Source organism: Oncorhynchus mykiss, chromosome 3 (assembly GCF_057628025.1).
Source record: "Oncorhynchus mykiss isolate SJ-2025 chromosome 3, ASM5762802v1, whole genome shotgun sequence".
NCBI classification, from domain to species: Eukaryota; Metazoa; Chordata; class Actinopteri; order Salmoniformes; family Salmonidae; genus Oncorhynchus; species Oncorhynchus mykiss.
Window position 1 is genome coordinate 87785995 of NC_143024.1, and position 20967 is coordinate 87806961.

Genomic DNA, 20967 nt, shown 5'->3' on the forward strand with positions numbered 1-20967 from the left:
CTCTGTTCACATCGTTGACATCAGCAAGCCGCTTGCCAACACGACGCCATACATATGATCTGCGGTTCTGAGGCCGGTTGGATGTACTGCCAAATTCTTTAACCTCTCTAGTGTATATGGGACGCTAGCGTCCCATCTGGCCAACATCCAGTGAGATTGCAGAGCGCCAAATTCAAATACAGAAATGCTATATTATAAAAATTCAGAAAACAAAACATATTTTACATAGGTTTAAAGATTAACTTCTTGTTAAACCAACCACAGTGTCATATTTATAAAATGCTTTTCGGCGAAAGCATACCTAGCCCAAAACATACCTAGCCCAGAACATTGGATATAAAACATTCTGACGTTTCTAAAACTGTTTGAATTATGTCTGTGCGTAAAACAGAACTCATATAGCAGGCAAAAACCTGAGAAATTCCACTTCCTGTTTTTTTCTGCAGGTGGCAGATTTTCAACCAAGGTTTAATTGAAATTACAGCGAGATATGGATGAGTTTTCACTTCCTATGCCTTCCACTAGATGTCAACAGTCAATAGAACTTTGTCTGATGACTCTAATGTGAAGGGGGGTCGATTGACACAGGAAATAGTCACCACAGCCATGAGTGGACCATGCTTTCACCAGGCGCGTTCACAGGGGAAGGATTTGCGTTCCATCGCTCATCTGAAGTCATTCTAATTCTCCGGTTGGAACGTTATGCAAGATATATGTAAAAAACATTCTAAAGATTGATTCAGTACATCGTTTGACATGTTTCTACTGACTGTTACGGAACTTTTGGACATTTCGTCACGCGCTTTGTGACTTTGGAATTGTTTACCAAACGCGCTAACCAAAGTAGCTAATTGGACATAAATAACGGACATTTTCAAACAACAAGGTAAGGAAACATTTATCATGTATCCAACATGGAGGCTAATTTTGCTACTGTTCTGAGTGCCGTCTCAGATTATTGCATGGGTTGCTTTTTCCGTAAACCTTTTTTGAAATCTGACACAGCGGTTGCATTAAGGAGAGGTATATCTATAATTCTATGTGTATAACTTGTATTATCATCTACATTTATGATGAGTATTTCTGTTGAATCGATGTGGCTATGCAAAATCACTTGATGTTTTTGGAACTAGTGAATCTAACGCGCCAATGTAAACTCAGATTTTTTTATGTAAATATGAAATTTATCAAACAAAACATGCATGTGTTGTGTAACATGAAGTCCTATGAGTGTCACCTGATGAAGATAATTCAAGGTTAGTGATTCATTTTGTCTTTATGCTTTTTGTGAATGCTATATTTTGCTGGAAAATGGCTGTGCTTATTGTGGTTTGGTGGAGACCTAACATAATCGTTTGTAGTGCTTTCGCTGAAAAGCCTATTTGAAATTGGACACTTTGGTGGGATTAACAACGAAATAGCTTTAAAATGATATAAGACACATGTATGTTTTAGGAATTGTAATTATGAGATTTCTGTGGTTTGAATTTGGCGCCCTCTATTTTCACTGGTAGTTGTCATATCGATCCCGGTATTGGGATTGCAGCCATAACAAGTTATATTCAATCCTCAGGTTGTTTTTAGCCTAAATTATCTATAATATTTCAACCGGACAATAACGTTGTCAATATAAAAGGTAAACAAGAAATGCACTCTCTCGGGATTGCGCATGAAAAAGCTCTGCGACACGGTAGGGTCCACTCATTCAGACTGGTCTTACTCCCTCATTTATAAGAATACAAGCCTGAAACAATTTCTAAAGACTGTTGACATCTAGTGAAAGGCATAGGAACTGCCAATTGAGTCCTAAGTCAATGGATACTGTAATGGCATTGAATAGAAAACTACAACAAACAAAAATAAATCCTTCCTGGATGGATTTCTTCTCAGGTTTCTGCCTGCCCAATCAGTTCTGTTATACTCACAGACACAATTTTAACAGTTTTGGAAACTTTAGAGTGTTTCCTATCCAAATATACCAGTTATATGCATATCATATCTTCTGGGCCCGAGTAGTAGGCCGTTTAATTTGGGCATGCTTTTCATCCAAAATTCTGAATGCTAGAGAGGTTAAAATGACGTTGGGGGCGTTTTTGACACACCTGTCAGGTGGATGGATTATCTTGGCAAAGGAGAAATGCTCACTAATGTAAACAAATTTGTGCTCAAAATGTTAGAGAAATATGTTTTTTTGTGAGGTATGTAAAATCTTGGGATCTTTTATTTCAGCTCATAAAACCTACACTTTACATGTTGCATTTATATTTTTGTTCATTGTATATAAAATACAGGGAAATCACGTTTTTGACTGACACTGGGCCTTTAACTTAAGCCTGCCAGTATAATTCTTCATAAGTTGTTATAAGCATAATAGCCTTTGTAATATCAGGGGCATTTCTGTCTGTTCATCAACAATTCAATTGCTTTAAAATGTCTAGTATTTTGTCAGGATCTGTATGAGTTTTCTTTTACCGTCAGATAGTTCAAAAACGTTATAGAAGGGTTGTAACTGCTTATGACAAGTCTTGCATTCATTATGCCGGCAGGCGAGGACGGTATTTTCACTTAAACGCCTACCATTCTTTTCACAGATCACCGGCACACCTTTCACCACACCCACCACCCGCTGTCCACCCATCTACCCCCACCCCAGCGCCTACGCAAGCGGGTGCTCAGCATGGACCGCAAACGCCGGCGCAAGAAGAAGCGCAAGAACAAAAAGACCTCCATGGCGCCCTCTGAGGTCACACCCACCATCCATGAGGTAGACGAGGAGGAGGAGTCTGAGACAGAGGGGAGGGACCTGGCAGCCACGCCCACCGAGCAGCCCGACGACCAACAGCAGGTAACATAACAGAGAAATGTGTGATCATGTCTGACAGCTTTCGGAATACCTCTTTTTGTTATTGATCATTTATTATTTATAGAGTCCAATACAATGTTTGGAATGTTGCAAGTAGAAGTTTAGTTTATTCATTTGTTATATATTCATTCAGTGTATTCATTTCAAAGGCACTCCAGAGAGAAATGTCTGTCACACATGACATGTTTTGTGTGAAGGCGGCAGAGAATTCTGGTCTCCTGTGTAATTTGAGACGTTTTACAAAGAGCAGGCAGTAGCTGACCCAAGAAAGATGAAGATCTGTTAGTACTAGTCTAACAGGTGCCAGAGAGAGAGTTTGCTTATCTTCCCATACTATTCATACTACAACTATTTGCACATTGTTGAAAACACTGTACATCTATTTTTTATTTAACCTTCATTTAAGTAGGCAAGTCAGTTAAGAGCAAGTACAATGACGGCTAGCCCGGCCAAACCCTATCCCGGACAACGCTGGGCCAATTGTGCGCCACTCTATGGGAGAGATGCTAAGACCAATGTAACCAACTCCCTCTCCTCTTAGTTTAGCCTGGGGAGTGAGGAGAATTTGGAGCCGACCGTCCCACTAACTTCCTTCCACATGGAGAGCGAACAACAACATCCGCCGCCGGAGAAGGCCACACTGGCCACGGCAGAGGTGGTGGAGGGGGAGTTGGAAGAGGCGCAACAGGACATTCGGGAGCAACCAGAGGATGAGGAGGGTGATGAAGAGCCCACCAACAGGTGTGCCCAGAATCAGATGTTTGGATGCATAAAGCGATGTCACGGTAGCTAGCAGGAGATTAGGCACAGGAACTTGGCTGTGTGGTGAAACAATGTTTTTTCAAATCAGCCAATTGTATGGATCACTTCAATATGCAGCAACCAGCAACCATCACTTATTTTGTTAGCAAAGCTCGCCGTAAGACACAAGGTGAAACTGGGATGTAACTAGAAGGATGATATGCTTCATGAATTGTGAACTAAGAAAACACAGAACTAGAGTGCACTAAAAATAGGACAGTGCATACAATATTTATTTTATAGGTCGGTACTCAATATTTGAAGATATTTAAAGGGCTCATCAAACAAGGAGCCCAGCTCTTTCTACAATGCTCTTCATTTAAAAACTTCAAAAATTCAGGGCTCATTTCTCCCGATTCTTCTGGTAGATTTATCTGTTTTTAAGTGAACATCTAAAAACAATCAAAACATTTATATGGCTTAAAAGCAAACATTTTGCCTGTCACCATCATGTCTCGTGTCCTAGATAGGATCTTTATGAGAAAACCTATCTGACTCATCAACACAGAGCTATGAGTATATTTGGTATTTGGTAATGGATTGAATAATATATGCATTCATCATGGGACGGCAGAGACTATGGAGTCGAGGGTCATATTCATTAGGGCTCAACATAGAAAAATATCTTGCAACGGAAACAGAAAATGTACATTTCTTATTGGACAACTCCAGGTAGTCCCTCCCTGTTTCATTTTGTTTTCTTCCGCTTGTAGCCTAATGAATACAACCAGGGTACTTGTTTCCCTCTCTGCAGGGCGGTTAATCTCACTGATTTATTATTATTGCAGCAGCAAAAAAGGAACGTAGTCACAATGTCATGTAAGGTTAGGATATTGTTGCCTGAGTTAAAGCAGCCAACGATTCACTGGGTGAGGAAGCCAGTGTTGCAGTGCTGTGCTGTGTTCTGGTGCCCTCTTTTGCATGATGGACCACACTACACCCAACAATCTGACCCCTCCAAGATTATTCATACTGTGTTTGTGTGTGCCAGTCAAGATGTTTGTTCGTATAGACTGGGTTGACGTTTGATACCATGTTAATTTTAAAGAAGGATTTAGTAGATTCTGGAGTTCTAACACTTTGGGACAAAAAAAATCTAATTCTGAACTGGTTTATGGCTGATGGTCCTTCATGATTTGTATTTATTTATTTTATTTAACCTTTATTAAAGTAGGCAAGTCAGTAAAGAACAAATTCTTATTTACAATGAATGCCTGGCAAAAGGCCTCCTGCGGGGACGGGGGCTGGGATTAAAAAGAAAAATAAATAAAATATAAATATAGGACAAAACACACATCATGACAAGAGAGACACCACAACACTACATAAAGAGAGACCTAAGACAACAACATAGCAAGGCAGCAACACATGACAACACAGCATGGTAGCAACACAACATGGTAGCAGCACAAAACAGGGTACAAACATTATTGGGCAAAGACAACAGCGCAAAGGGCAAGAAGGTAGAGACAACAATACATCACACAAAGCAGCCACAACTGTCAGGAAGCGTGTCCATGATTGAGTCTTTGAATGAAGAGATTGAGATGAAACTGGTAGTTGATAGTTGACACAATAGATAACAGATAGTTAGTTACCTGACATACTTCAAAAGTAAACGTTTAAAGAATCAAATACAATATGATCTCTATGATGGGTTTTCACACGTACTCAAGTATTCCCTCTGCACTCTCCGTGATTCCCCCCTGTGTTCCCCTCCCCTGGTGCCCCACCTCTGCGGGCCCCCCTAGCATGAACACCCGTGGCTGGTTCAGGAGGAATCCTCTCCACCCTGCACCGCGGACCAGTTACGACATGCGGGAGCGCGTCTGTATCGGCAGCATGACAGCCGTGGAAACAGCCGTGTACCGGAAGGTGCCCACCGACGAGGCTGAGGCTCAGATGTTGGCTAGCTCCGACCTGGACGACATGAAGAGTAAGACACACACATACACACCAGAGAGAACGGACCGTTCCCAAATCAACCCCTCTAGCCCACCCTCCTGCTGTTGAGCAACCCTCCTGCGGCCCTAATCTACCACACCTGATTCTACTAATCAGCTGCTTATCGGGACTTTAGTTGAATCGGGTGTATTTATGTAGGGCTGGAGCAAAAGCCTGCATACCCAGCTGCTGGAGGAGGGTTGACCACCCCTGCCTGGTGTAGCCCCTTTTTCCTGAACAAGGGCATACCATTTCTAATGAAAGTAGAGGGTAAAGGTAGTGTAATTTAATACTAAGTAACGTTGGTTGCAGGTTTAAATAAAAAATGCATACCTTGAGACTTAGTAAATATATTTTAACCAAACTTTCGGGTTCCTCATTTGGTGCCTCTTGATGGACAGACCAATTGGATGCAATGCTCCAGTTGCCTTCCCAGCTGTTCTGCTGTGGGACAGTTTGAGGGTGACAGTTTGAAGCAGGTCTGAGTACTGGGATAAAATATAAAATATAAATCACTTACACCCCAAGATTGATGTACTGCAATAATGCCAGTGTGGCAATATGTTTAATGATACTGTACTGTATTACCATAGTTCATATTCGTGAACGTAACAAGTGGAGGGAAAATCTGCTAGTTTAGGGCACCCTCTATTGACGTAACAATATAGGACATATCTGTCCCGATGTATATGTCCTTATGTGAGAGTGTAATACATGGTGTTGCTATGTTTTAGTGCTAGGATATACTGTGATTTGATAGGGTGGATATGTGAATACTGTGATTTGATAGGGTGGATATGTGAATACTGTGATTTGATAGGGTGGATATGTGAATAGTGGGATTTGATAGGGTGGATATGTGAATAGTGGGATTTGATAGGGTGGATATGTGAATACTGGGATTTGATAGGGTGGATATGTGAATACTGGGATTTGATAGGGTGGGTATGTGAATACTGGGATTTGATAGGGTGGGTATGTGAATACTGGGATTTGATAGGGTGGATATGTGTACACTGGGATTTGATAGGGTGGATATGTGTATACTATAATCTCCACCCAGCACAGCCAGAAGAGGACTAGCCACCCCTCATAGCCTCGTTCCTCTCTAGGTTTCTTCCTAGGTTTTGGCCTTTCTAGTGAGTTTTTCCTAGCCAACGTGCTTTAACACCTGCATTGCTTGTTGTTTGGGGTTTTAGGCTGGGTGTCTGTACAGCACTTTGAGATATCAGCTGATGTACGAAGGGCTATATAAATACATTTGATTTGATATACTGTGATTTGATAGGGTGGGTATGTGACTACTGTGATTTGATAGGGTGGATATGTGCATACTGTGATTTGATAGGGTGGATATGTGCATACTGTGATTTGATAGGGTGGATATGTGCATACTGTGATTTGATAGGGTGGATATGTGCATACTGTGATTTGATAGGGTGGATATGTGAATACTGTGATTTGATAGGGTGAATATGTGAATACTGGGATTTGATAGGGTGGATATGTGTACACTGGAATTTGATAGGGTGGATATGTGAATACTGGGATTTGATAGGGTGGATATGTGAATACTGGGATTTGATAGGGTGGATATGTGAATACTGGGATTTGATAGGGTGGATATGTGTACACTGGGATTTGATAGGGTGGATATGTGAATACTGGGATTTGATAGGGTGGATATGTGATACTGGGATTTGATAGGGTGGATATGTGATACTGGGATTTGATAGGGTGGATATGTGAATACTGGGATTTGATAGGGTGGATATGTGTACACTGGGATTTGATAGGGTGGATATGTGATACTGGGATTTGATAGGGTGGGTATGTGTACATTGGGATTTGATAGGGTGGATATGTGAATACTGGGATTTGATAGGGTGGATATGTGATACTGGGATTTGATAGGGTGGATATGTGTACACTGGGATTTGATAGGGTGGATATGTGTACATTGGGATTTGATAGGGTGGATATGTGATACTGGGATTTGATAGGGTGGATATGTGTACATTGGGATTTGATAGGGTGGGTATGTGAATACTGGGATTTGATAGGGTGGATATGTGTACATTGGGATTTGATAGGGTGGATATGTGATACTGGGATTTGATAGGGTGGATATGTGTACATTGGGATTTGATAGGGTGGATATGTGTACATTGGGATTTGATAGGGTGGATATGTGATACTGGGATTTGATAGGGTGGATATGTGATACTGGGATTTGATAGGGTGGATATGTGAATACTGGGATTTGATAGGGTGGATATGTGATACTGGGATTTGATAGGGTGGATATGTGTACATTGGGATTTGATAGGGTGGGTATGTGAATACTGGGATTTGATAGGGTGGATATGTGTACATTGGGATTTGATAGGGTGGATATGTGATACTGGGATTTGATAGGGTGGATATGTGTACATTGGGATTTGATAGGGTGGATATGTGATACTGGGATTTGATAGGGTGGATATGTGAATACTGGGATTTGATAGGGTGGATATGTGATACTGGGATTTGATAGGGTGGATATGTGTACATTGGGATTTGATAGGGTGGGTATGTGAATACTGGGATTTGATAGGGTGGATATGTGTACATTGGGATTTGATAGGGTGGATATGTGATACTGGGATTTGATAGGGTGGATATGTGTACATTGGGATTTGATAGGGTGGATATGTGATACTGGGATTTGATAGGGTGGGTATGTGATACTGGGATTTGATAGGGTGGGTATGTGAATACTGGGATTTGATAGGGTGGATATGTGAATACTGGGATTTGATAGGGTGGGTATGTGAATACTGGGATTTGATAGGGTGGATATGTGTACACTGGAATTTGATAGGGTGGATATGTGAATACTGGGATTTGATAGGGTGGATATGTGAATACTGGGATTTGATAGGGTGGATATGTGAATACTGGGATTTGATAGGGTGGATATGTGTACACTGGGATTTGATAGGGTGGATATGTGATACTGGGATTTGATAGGGTGGATATGTGTACATTGGGATTTGATAGGGTGGATATGTGAATACTGGGATTTGATAGGGTGGGTATGTGAATACTGGGATTTGATAGGGTGGATATGTGAATACTGGGATTTGATAGGGTGGATATGTGTACATTGGGATTTGATAGGGTGGATATGTGATACTGGGATTTGATAGGGTGGGTATGTGATACTGGGATTTGATAGGGTGGATATGTGTACATTGGGATTTGATAGGGTGGGTATGTGAATACTGGGATTTGATAGGGTGGATATGTGAATACTGGGATTTGATAGGGTGGATATGTGAATACTGGGATTTGATAGGGTGGGTATGTGAATACTGGGATTTGATAGGGTGGATATGTGAATACTGGGATTTGATAGGGTGGGTATGTGAATACTGGGATTTGATAGGGTGGGTATGTGATACTGGGATTTGATAGGGTGGATATGTGTACATTGGGATTTGATAGGGTGGGTATGTGAATACTGGGATTTGATAGGGTGGATATGTGAATACTGGGATTTGATAGGGTGGGTATGTGAATACTGGGATTTGATAGGGTGGATATGTGAATACTGGGATTTGATAGGGTGGGTATGTGATACTGGGATTTGATAGGGTGGATATGTGATACTGGGATTTGATAGGGTGGATATGTGTACATTGGGATTTGATAGGGTGGGTATGTGAATACTGGGATTTGATAGGGTGGATATGTGTACATTGGGATTTGATAGGGTGGGTATGTGAATACTGGGATTTGATAGGGTGGATATGTGATACTGGGATTTGATAGGGTGGGTATGTGAATCAAAAGGGACAGAAATAAGACAGCGAAAGGAATGTGTGAATGTTGATAACATTTGCTATGTGTGAATGACAGTGCGGGTGCGTATGGCCTCCCGAGTGACGCAGCGGTCTCACTACAGACCCGGGTTCGATCCCAGGCTGTGTCACAACTGGCCGTGACCGGGAGTCCCACAGGGCAGCACACAATTGGCCCAGTGTTGTCTTATAGCGCGCTGGCTGACTGCGGTCGTCAGTCGAACGGTTTTTCCTCCGACACATTGGTGCGGCTGACTTCTGGGTTAAGCGGGCGGGTGTTAAAAAGCGCGGTTATGGCGGGTCAAGTTTCTGGGGACGCATGACCGACCTTCACCTTTCCCGAGCCCTTTGGGGAGTTGCAGAGATGAGACAAGATCGTATTTGGATATCACAAAATTGGGGAGAAAAGGGGGGTACATTTTTTTTCAAGAATGTGTGTGTCACGCCCTGACCTTAGAGATCCTTTATTCTCTATTTTGGGTTAGGTCGGGTGTGTAACTAGGGTGGGCATTCTAGTTTTGTTATTTCTATGTTGGCCTGGTATGGTTCACAATCCGAGGCAGCTGTCTATCGTTGTCTCTGATTGGGGATCATATTTTAGGCAGCCTTTTCCCACCTGTTTGTTGTGGGATCTTGTGTCGTGTTTGTGAACACTGCATTTACTTCACGTTTCGTTTGTTCTGTTTGTTGTTGGTGAGTTTCATTTATTAAAACATGTGGAACTCTACGCACGCTGCGCCTTGGTCCATTTATTCCAACGATCGTGACAGAAGTTCCCACCACCCATGGACCAAGCAACGTGCCTAGTAGGAGCAGGGATCCTGGGCCTGGGAGGAAAGCCAGGAGTGGAGGACATCCTGGACGTGGGACGAGATTATGGCAGGAGACAGAAGCCTGCCATGGAAGCATGCGGAGGCAGCGAAGAACAACAACCACACCGGGTTCGCGGCCACGAAGGAAGCCCGAGAGGCAGCCTCAAAAATGTTTTGGAGGGGGCACACGGGGTGGTTGGCGGAGCCAAGGTGGGAACCAGAACCAACTCCCTGTACTCACCGTGTGGAGTTGGTCACCGTTCAGGTGCCATGTTTTCCGGTTCTACGCACAGTGTCCCCAGTGTGCCTTCACAGCCCACGTGCGTCCTGTGCCAGCTCCCCACACTTGCCATGCGAAGGTGGTCAATTGTCCAGGACGCATTGTGCCAGCTCTACGCACCAGGTCTCCAGTGACTGTTCCCAGCCTGGAACCTCCAGCGATGGTTCACATTCCGGAACCTCCAGCAACGTTTTGCAGTCCGGAGCCTCCAGTGATGATCCATGGCCCGAAGCCTCCAGTGATGATCCATGGTCCGGCGCCTCAAATCAAATTTTATTTGTCACATACACATGGTTAGCAGATGTTAATGCGAGTGTAGCGAAATGCTTGTGCTTCTAGTTCCGACAATGCAGTAATAACCAACAAGTAATCTAACTAACAATTCCAAAACTACTGTCTTGTACACAGTGTAAGGGGATAAAGAATATGTACATAAGGATATATGAATGAGTGATGGTACAGAGCAGCATAGGCATAGGCAGTAGATGGTATCGAGTACAGTATATACATATGAGATGAGTATGTAAACAAAGTGGCATAGTTAAAGTGGCTAGTGATACATGTATTACATAAGGATACAGTCGATGATATAGAGTACAGTATATACGTATGCATATGAGATGAATAATGTAGGGTAAGTAACATTATATAAGGTAGCATTGTTTAAAGTGGCTAGTGATATATTTACATCATTTTCCATCAATTCCCATTATTAAAGTGGCTGGAGTTGAGTCAGTGTCAGTGTGTTGGCAGCAGCCACTCAATGTTAGTGGTGGCTGTTTAACAGTCTGATGGCCTTGAGATAGAAGCTGTTTTTCAGTCTCTCGGTCCCAGCTTTGATGCACCTGTACTGACCTCGCCTTTTGGATGATAGCGGGGTGAACAGGCAGTGGCTCGGGTGGTTGATGTCCTTGATGATCTTTATGGCCTTCCTGTGACATCGGGTGGTGTAGGTGTCCTGGAGGGCAGGTAGTTTGCCCCCGGTGATGCGTTGTGCAGACCTCACCACCCTCTGGAGAGCCTTACGGTTGAGGGCGGAGCAGTTGCCGTACCAGGCGGTGATACAGCCCGCCAGGATGCTCTCGATTGTGCATCTGTAGAAGTTTGTGAGTGCTTTTGGTGACAAGCCGAATTTCTTCAGCCTCCTGAGGTTGAAGAGGCGCTGCTGCGCCTTCTTCACAATGCTGTCTGTGTGGGTGGACCAATTCAGTTTGTCTGTGATGTGTATGCCGAGGAACTTAAAACTTGCTACCCTCTCCACTACTGTTCCATCGATGTGGATAGGGGGGTGTTCCCTCTGCTGTTTCCTGAAGTCCACAATCATCTCCTTAGTTTTGTTGACGTTGAGTTTGAGGTTATTTTCCTGACACCACACTCCGAGGGCCCTCACCTCCTCCCTGTAGGCCGTCTCATCGTTGTTGGTAATCAAGCCTACCACTGTTGTGTCGTCCGCAAACTTGATGATTGAGTTGGATGCGTGCGTGGCCACGCAGTCGTGGGTGAACAGGGAGTACAGGAGAGGGCTCAGAACGCACCCTTGTGGGGCCCCAGTGTTGAGGATCAGCGGGGAGGAGATGTTGTTGCCTACCCTCACCACCTGGGGGCGGCCCGTCAGGAAGTCCAGTACCCAGTTGCACAGGGCGGGGTCGAGACCCAGGGTCTCGAGCTTGATGACGAGCTTGGAGGGTACTATGGTGTTGAATGCCGAGCTGTAGTCAATGAACAGCATTCTCACATAGGTATTCCTCTTGTCCAGATGGGTTAGGGCAGTGTGCAGTGTGGTTGAGATTGCATCGTCTGTGGACCTATTTGGGCGGTAAGCAAATTGGAGTGGGTCTAGGGTGTCAGGTAGGGTGGAGGTGATATGGTCCTTGACTAGTCTCTCAAAGCACTTCATGATGACGGAAGTGAGTGCTACGGGGCGGTAGTCGTTTAGCTCAGTTACCTTAGCTTTCTTGGGAACAGGAACAATGGTGGCCCTCTTGAAGCATGTGGGAACAGCAGACTGGTATAGGGATTGATTGAATATGTCCGTAAACACACCGGCCAGCTGGTCTGCGCATGCTCTGAGGGCGCGGCTGGGGATGCCGTCTGGGCCTGCAGACTTGCGAGGGTTAACACGTTTAAATGTCTTACTCACCTCGGCTGCAGTGAAGGAGAGACCGCAAGTTTTCGTTGCAGGCCGTGTCAGTGGCACTGTATTGTCCTCAAAGCGGGCAAAAAAGTTATTTAGTCTGCCTGGGAGCAGGACATCCTGGTCCGTGACTGGGCTGGATTTCTTCCTGTAGTCCGTGATTGACTGTAGACCCTGCCACATGCCTCTTGTGTCTGAGCCGTTGAATTGAGATTCTACTTTGTCTCTGTACTGACGCTTAGCTTGTTTGATAGCCTTGCGGAGGGAATAGCTGCACTGTTTGTATTCGGTCATGTTACCAGACACCTTGCCCTGATTAAAAGCAGTGGTTCGCGCTTTCAGTTTCACGCGAATGCTGCCATCAATCCACGGTTTCTGGTTAGGGAATGTTTTAATCGTTGCTATGGGAACGACATCTTCAACGCACGTTCTAATGAACTCACACACCGAATCAGCGTATTCGTCAATGTTGTTGTCTGACGCAATACGAAACATGTCCCAGTCCACGTGGTGGAAGCAGTCTTGGAGTGTGGAGTCAGCTTGGTCGGACCAGCGTTGGACAGACCTCAGCGTGGGAGCCTCTTGTTTTAGTTTCTGTCTGTAGGCAGGGATCAACAAAATGGAGTCGTGGTCAGCTTTTCCGAAAGGGGGGCGGGGCAGGGCCTTATATGCGTCGCGGAAGTTAGAGTAACAATGATCCAAGGTCTTTCCACCCCTGGTTGCGCAATCGATATGCTGATAAAATTTAGGGAGTCTTGCCTCCAGTGATGATCCATGACCTGGAGCCTCCAGTGATGATCCATGGCCCGGAGCCTCCAGAGACGATCCAAGGTCCGGAGCCTCCAGCGACGGTTCCCACGGTCCGGAGTCCTCGACGACGATCCACGGTCCGGAGTCCTCGACGACAATCCACGGTCCGGAGTCCTCGACGACAATCCACGGTCCGGAGTCCTCGACGACGATCCACGGTCCGGAGTCCTCGGCGACGATCCACGGTCCGAAGCTGGCGGATCCGCGAGCGGAGCGGAGTCTACGTCCCGCACCGGAGCCGCCACCGAAGCTAGATGTCCACCCGGACCCTCCCCTATAGAGTCAGGTTTTGCGGTCGGAGTCCGCACCTTTGGGGGGGGTACTGTCATGCCCTGACCTTAGGTGGGATGCTTGTCTACTGGCCTGTAGGAGGGTGGTATGTATGATATTAGGCCCTTGGGAAGGGAATGCTACAGTATATGAGTGTGGAAATCAGGAAGCTGATACGCTTGTTGTTGTTTACTGTCCCTCACACAGATGAATGTCAGGAGGCTTGTGCTTGTTTGCCGGACTGTGCAAGTGTCATTGTTTGGGGGTGAGAGTTTTGTTTAGGACCTGTTTGTGTAGGTCTGGGGAACACATGGCAGGAAACTGGCCTGTCACAAGAGAGCAATCGAGAGAGAAATTTCCAAAGAGAGAGACAAATAGACTTTGTCATCCTACAAGAAACATGGTATAGAGGAGATGGACCCACTGGTTGCCCTCTAGGTTACAGAGAGCTGGTAGTCCCATCCACCAAATTACCAGCTGTGAAACAGGGAAGAGACTCAGGGGGTATGCTAATTTGGTATAGAGCAGACCTAACTCACTCCATTACATTTTACATTTTACATTTGGCTAGAAATTCAAAAGAAAATTATCGCAACAGAGAAATGTTCTCATGTGTACTACCTACATCCCCCCCACTAGAATCCCAATATTTGAATGAAGACATTTTCTCCATCCTGGAGGGGGAAATCGATCATTTCCAGGACCAGGGACATGTACTAGTCTGCAGCGACCTAAATGCCAGAAATGGACAAGAACCTGACACCCTGAACATACAGGGTGACAAACACCTGCCTGGAGGTGACAGCATTCTCTCCCCCATATGCCCCCCCCACCCCCCTAGACACAAAACGGCTCACAACTCCTGCAGCACTGTCGCACGCTGGGTATGTACATAGTCAATGGCAGGCTTCGAGGGGACTCCTACGGTTGGTACACGTATAGCTCATCTCTTGGCAGTAGTACTGTATACTACTTTATCACTGACCTCAACCCAGAGTCTCTCAGAGTGTTCACGGTCAGCCCACAGACACCCTTATCAGATCACAGCAAAATCACAGTCTACTTGAACAGAGCAATACTCAGTCATGATGCATCAAAGCCAAAGGAACTGCATAATGTAGATGGATGGAAAATAGTGTAAAAGCCAATTAGGCAACAACAAATTCAATCCCTTTTAGACAACGTAATAAATCATCTCAATGTAATTGAAGATTCTACACAATCTAACCACTTTGGGAAAATTTGAACAAACTTAACAAACAACAACACAGAGTTCTCTATCCAAAATGGAGATTAAACCACTTCTCCAATCTTTTTGTCCCTATAACAAAGAACAAACCGCAAAAACATATACATGATCAAATACAAATCTAGAATCAACTATTAAAGACTACCAAAACCCTCTGGATTCTCCAATTACATTGAATAAACTACATGACAAAATACCAACCCTCCAAACCAAAAAGGTTTGGATATCCTCAATAAAATCATAAAATATACAGACTACAAATTCCAATTGGCTATACTTAAACTCTGTAACATCATCCTCAGCTCTGGCATCTTCCCCAATATTTGGAACCAAGGACAGATCACCCCAATGTTACTCTAATAACTAGCGGGGGATATGCGTCAACAGAAACCTTGGGAAAATCCTCTGCATTATCATTAACAAGAGACTCGTACATTTCCTCAGTGAAAACAATATACTGAGCAAATGTGAAATTGTCTTTTTACCAAATTACCGTACGACAGACCACTCTGCACACCCTAAGTGACAAACAAACAAGCCAAAACAAAAACAAAGTCTTCTCATGCTTTGTTGATTTAAAAAAAGCTTTTGACTCAATTTGGCATGAGAGTCTGTTATACAAATGAATGGAAAGTGGTTTTGGGGGAAAAACATACAACATTATAAAATCCATGTACACATACAAGAAGTGTGCAGTTAAAACAGGGCTGTGGGGCTGCAGCTTGAGCCCCACCCTTTTTATTTAACTAGGCAAGTCAGTTAAGAACAAATTCTTATTTTCAATGACGGCCTAGGAACAGTGGGGCAGAATGACAGATTTGTACCTTGTCAGCTTGGGGGATTTGTACCTTGTCAGCATGGGGATTTGTACCTTGTCAGCATGGGGATTTGAACTTGCAACCTTCACGGTTGCTAGTCCAATGCTCTAACCACTAGGCTACCCTGCCGCCCCACCCTCTTCAACATACTGTATATCAACAAATTGGCAAGGGCACTAGAACAGTCTGCAGCACCCGGCCTCACCCTACTAGAATGTAAAGTCAAATGTCTACTGTTTGCTGATGATCTAGTGCTTTTGTCCTCAACCAAGTAGGGCTTATAGCAGCACCTAGATCTTCTGCACAGATTCTGTCAAACCTGGGCCCTGACACTAAATCTCAGTAAGTAAAAAATAATGGTGTTCCAAAAAATATCCAGTTGCCAGGACCACAAATACAAATTCCATCTAGACACCATTGTCTTAGAGCACACAAAAAACTATACATACCTTGGCCTAAACATCAGCGCCACAGGTAACTTCCGCAAAGCTGTGAATGATCTGAAAGACAAGGCAAGAAGGGCTTTCTACGCCATCAAAAGGAACATAAAATTCAACATACCAGTTAGGATTTGGCTAAAAATACTTTAATCTGTTATATAACCCATTGCCCTTGATGGTTGGGAGGTCTGGATTCCGCTGACCAACCAAGAATTCACAAAATGGGACAAACACCAAATTGAGACGCTACATGCAGAATTCCGCAAAAATATCCTCTGTTTCCAATGTAAAACACCAAATAATGCATGCAGAGCAGAATTAGGCCGATACCCGCTAATTATCAAAATCCAGAAATGAGACGTTAAATTCTACAACCACCTAAAAGGAAGCGATTCCCAAACCTTCCACATACAGAGATATTAACCTGAAAAAGAGTCCCCTAAACAAGCTGGTCCTGGGGCTCTGTTCACAAACACAAACATACCCCACAGAGCACCAGGACATCAACACAATTAGCCCCAACCAAATCATGAGAAAACAAAAAGATAATTACTTGACACATTGGAAAGAATTAACAAAAACATTTGCAAACTATAATATTTGACCCTTAACAGAGAGTACCCAGTGGCATAATACTTGACCACTTTGACTGACCCAAAAGGAAGGAAAGCTTTAACTATGTACAGACTCAGTGAGCATAGACTTGCTATTCGAGAGGCCGCAATCGTTAGACCTGGCTCCCAAAGAGAAGACAGCCTATGTGCACACTGCCCACAAAATGAGGTGGAAACTTAGCTGCACTTTCTAACTTGTCCAATGTATGACCACATTAGAGACACGTATTTCCCTCAGATTACACAGAGCCACAAATAATTGTAAAACAAATCCATTCTTGATAAGCTCCCATATCTATTAGGTGAAATACTAAAGTGTGCCACCACAGCAAAAATATTTGTGACCTGTTGCCAAAGAGAAAAGGCAACCAGTGGAGCACAAACACCATTTTAAATACAACCTATATTTATCTGTTTATTTATCTTCACTTTCATACTTCAACTATTTGCGCATTGTTACAACACTGTACATATCCAATAATATAACACTTGAAATGTCTATTATTTTACACATTTTGTAAGTGTAATGTACACTCTCAATTTCTGATTGTTTAATTCCATTTAGTTTATTGTCTATTCCACTTGCTTTGGCAATGTAAACATACAGTATGTTTCCCATGCCAAAAAGCCCTTTGAATTTAATATAGATAGACCGGAGAGAGAGAGAAACAGACCAGAGAGGGAGAGAGGGAGACATACAGATCAGAGAGAGAAACAGACCGGAGAGGGAGAGAGAGAGGGATGCAGAGCAGAGAGAGAGAGAGAGAGAGAGAAACAGAACAGAGGGAGAGAGAGAGGGATGCAGATCAGAGAGAGAGAGAGAGAGAGAGAGAAACAGAACAGAGGGAGAGAGAGAGGGATGCAGAGCAGAGAGAGAGAGAGAGAGAGAGAAACAGAACAGAGGGAGAGAGAGAGGGATGCAGATCAGAGAGAGAGAGAGAGAGAGAGAAACAGAACAGAGGGAGAGAGAGAGGGATGCAGAGCAGAGAGAGAGAGAGAGAGAGAGAAACAGAACAGAGGGAGAGAGAGAGGGATGCAGATCAGAGAGAGAGAGAGAGAGAGAGAAACAGAACAGAGGGAGAGAGAGAGGGATGCAGAGCAGAGAGAGAGAGAGAGAGAGAGAAACAGAACAGAGGGAGAGAGAGAGGGATGCAGAGCAGAGAGAGAGAGAGAGAGAGAGAAACAGAACAGAGGGAGAGAGAGAGAGAGAGAAACAGAACAGAGGGAGAGAGAGAGGGATGCAGAGCAGAGAGAGAGAGAGAGAGAGAGAAACAGAACAGAGGGAGAGAGAGAGGGATGCAGAGCAGAGAGAGAGAGAGAGAGAGAGAAACAGAACAGAGGGAGAGAGAGAGGGATGCAGAGCAGAGAGAGAGAGAGAGAGAGAGAAACAGAACAGAGGGAGAGAGAGAGGGATGCAGAGCAGAGAGAGAAAATACTTGAATCAGTATCATGTTTATTGTATTTTTATTGTTTATTTCTTTGTTTTTTTCATTTTTATTTATTATCTATTTCACTTGCTCTGACAATGTAAATGTTCCCATGCCAGGAAAGCCCTTTGAATTGAAATTGAATTGAGAGCGAGAAAGGGAGAAAGAAAGAGAAAGAGGGAGAATATATTTGATTGCATTCTCCAGGCCATCAACACCTTTTGAATGTATTTTAATTGGGAGAAAGAGAGGGAGAGAGGATGGACCATTTTGGCAAATGGATGGGCAGCACTCTCTGGTCTATCCCATGATCCTGCGGCAATAATTAACACGAGATCAGTGATCGATTCTCCTTGACAGCGACCCTGCCCCAGGCTCTTCCTGCTTTTATCCACCCAGCATGGGAATCATTGACCGGCCGCTCAGACTAGATTAAAATAGAACCAGAAACAGACAAGCTATCAGATGGGACGGACAGAAAGATTTCAGGCTTTACCGCATATATCCATTAGCTCATGTATTTTCCACCTCTTCCACTTCGATGAGTACATATTGTAATTCAGTCACAGCACACAGAAGTGTATTTATCATGCAGGATGATAGTATAATGTGTTACTGTTTGATGGTTTGAAGTTTTGGGATGGTTAACTGACATTATGTAAGCCGTAGAATAGATTTTTTTAACAGGACATAACTTTCATTAATTACTATTCCAAACAAATTTAACTTCTCCGCGTGACCATTGACTTGTTCGACTTGTTCAGCAGAGTCTTGTCACAGTAAAACGTCCAGTATAGTACTGCAGTTTAATCTAGAACTGCAGCAGTCATGACAACCGTTTCAAATGTTGACAGAGGTTTGCCCTGTCTTGCCCGAGGCACTGTGAGTTCCATTGCCCCACTGAGAGTGTACTTGTTCATTCACTGTGAGTAACATGGCTGGTGTGGGCTACCAATGGCTGATGTTGGCTACCAGCGACCATGCTTGACACAATGCTGTGGAGCAGGCTTGCATTGAAGCATAATCAACATGTGCTTATGTTCAGAATGCCTCTAAGCAAGTGAAACGCGCACACACACATACACATTCGCACACACACACACACACACTGTAAACACAGGTTTGAGGAAAGGTCAGTGTTCAACTCAGGTACCCTTTGCGGGCGAAGGATGACAGGACATTAGAAGTAATCATCGTTTCCATGGAGACAGTGCTGGAGACAGGCTCTTGCTCCTAACCAGAGTTCCATTCTGTACAGAGGCAGTATGACTACAGTTTTTCTGTCTCTGTGTCTGTGATAGGGTATAATGCATTTTTCAGTTGTTTGGATGTTTTCTGAGAGAAGAAGAGAGCTTTCACTTCCATGTTTTTTTCTTGAGCCTCTGATTTAGCCTTGACTGTGCTCCTGCTGCCTGCCCTGGCTGTGACAGGGTGCCATGGAAACCAAAACTGGGGTGCGTCACCCCACCCGCATGCCCCGCCTCATCCCAGCATCTATCCCAGGATCAATGGATGGCCGGCACCACGGAAACTGGTGAATTAGCCCAATAGATTAGAGGAAGGTCTGAAAACAAGTGCTGCAGTTTGTATCAATACTTATTTTTGGAATGACAGCTTGAGCCAGTCTGCTGCTGAATCGTGCCCAGCCGAAATCTACTAGAGAAACCACTATTACCTCTGTCTATGCCACTGAGAGGACAGCAGCAGTGTGACATTTCTCTTCCACTTTTGAGTTTGATTGGGACGCTAAGAAGATAAATATCTTCTTTTAGTAGTCTTTTTTTGTCAGCTTTTAAAAAAATCCCAAACCGTTATCTAGAGTGGACTTCCAGTGACAGCAGATACTTCATACGAGGACCTATTTATAGTAGTCTGCAGATTGGATGTAGCCTTTTGGTAACCAGCAGCCACTACTTCAGCTTGGCTTGTGCTGGAGCTTCTGTTCCTGACGAATATCAACCCCATCAAAACACAGAACCGCTCTCTGGTTCCGTGAGGCTCAGGCTTGGCTTACAGCTAACACCAACAAACGGTGAGGAGCTGCAGGTGAGAGAACGTCAGAACCCTGGATGAGCAGGGCGCCCACCCGGAGTGGGGTGGGGAAGAGGCACCACAGACACCGTCACAGACCCAGGAGATGACAGACCCCATGGGGCAAGAGAACCAGGGACCACCAGCCCCCTGTCCAGAGGTGGTGGTGGTGGGGGAAAAACACCCAAAAACCAAGACGACCACCAACATTCACACACCAGGGACCTTGGGCACCCCACACCAGCGCCCCTCTGTGAACCACCGGCACAACGAGGGAGCAGAGGTTGTGCACCGCGCCTCTCAGTTCAACATGGAGGGCTTGGAGGACTTTGAGGAGTTTGTGTTGAATTTTGACGATTACGACCTGCTTGAATCCATCCATGACCACCTGGGGTCCCCTGAGGACGCAGTCCCCCTGGAGCCCGACCATGACCAGCTGGGATCCCCTGAGAACCCAGAACCCTTGGGACCCATCAGTAAGTACCAGCCCCCCCCCCCCCCCCCAGAGGGAAGCAATGTGTGGCCATGGAAGAATGGGAAACTTAGCATTACGTTGATCTTCATTTAGGCTAGGGTAACTGTATAAGTAAATGACAATCATACATACATTATGTTGCTGCTAGTTCCTC

The 20967-nt window shown here is 44.5% G+C and overlaps 1 protein-coding gene across 3 annotated transcripts in view; it reads left to right on the plus strand.

Moving 5' to 3' along the window:
• Positions 1–20967, plus strand: part of LOC110504803 (anion exchange protein 3) — a 105407-nt gene that overhangs the window by 42620 nt on the left and 41820 nt on the right. For 2 of the 3 annotated variants that reach the window (XM_036975226.2, XM_090230417.1), the window contains exons 4-6: positions 2592–2845; positions 3405–3604; positions 5416–5600. In XM_036975226.2, coding sequence (XP_036831121.2) covers positions 2592–2845; positions 3405–3604; positions 5416–5600 — 639 coding nt within the window. Of the gene's footprint in view, positions 1–2591; positions 2846–3404; positions 3605–5415; positions 5601–18158; positions 20815–20967 lie in introns of those variants that run through there. The other variant, XM_036975227.2, reaches the window with a different exon arrangement.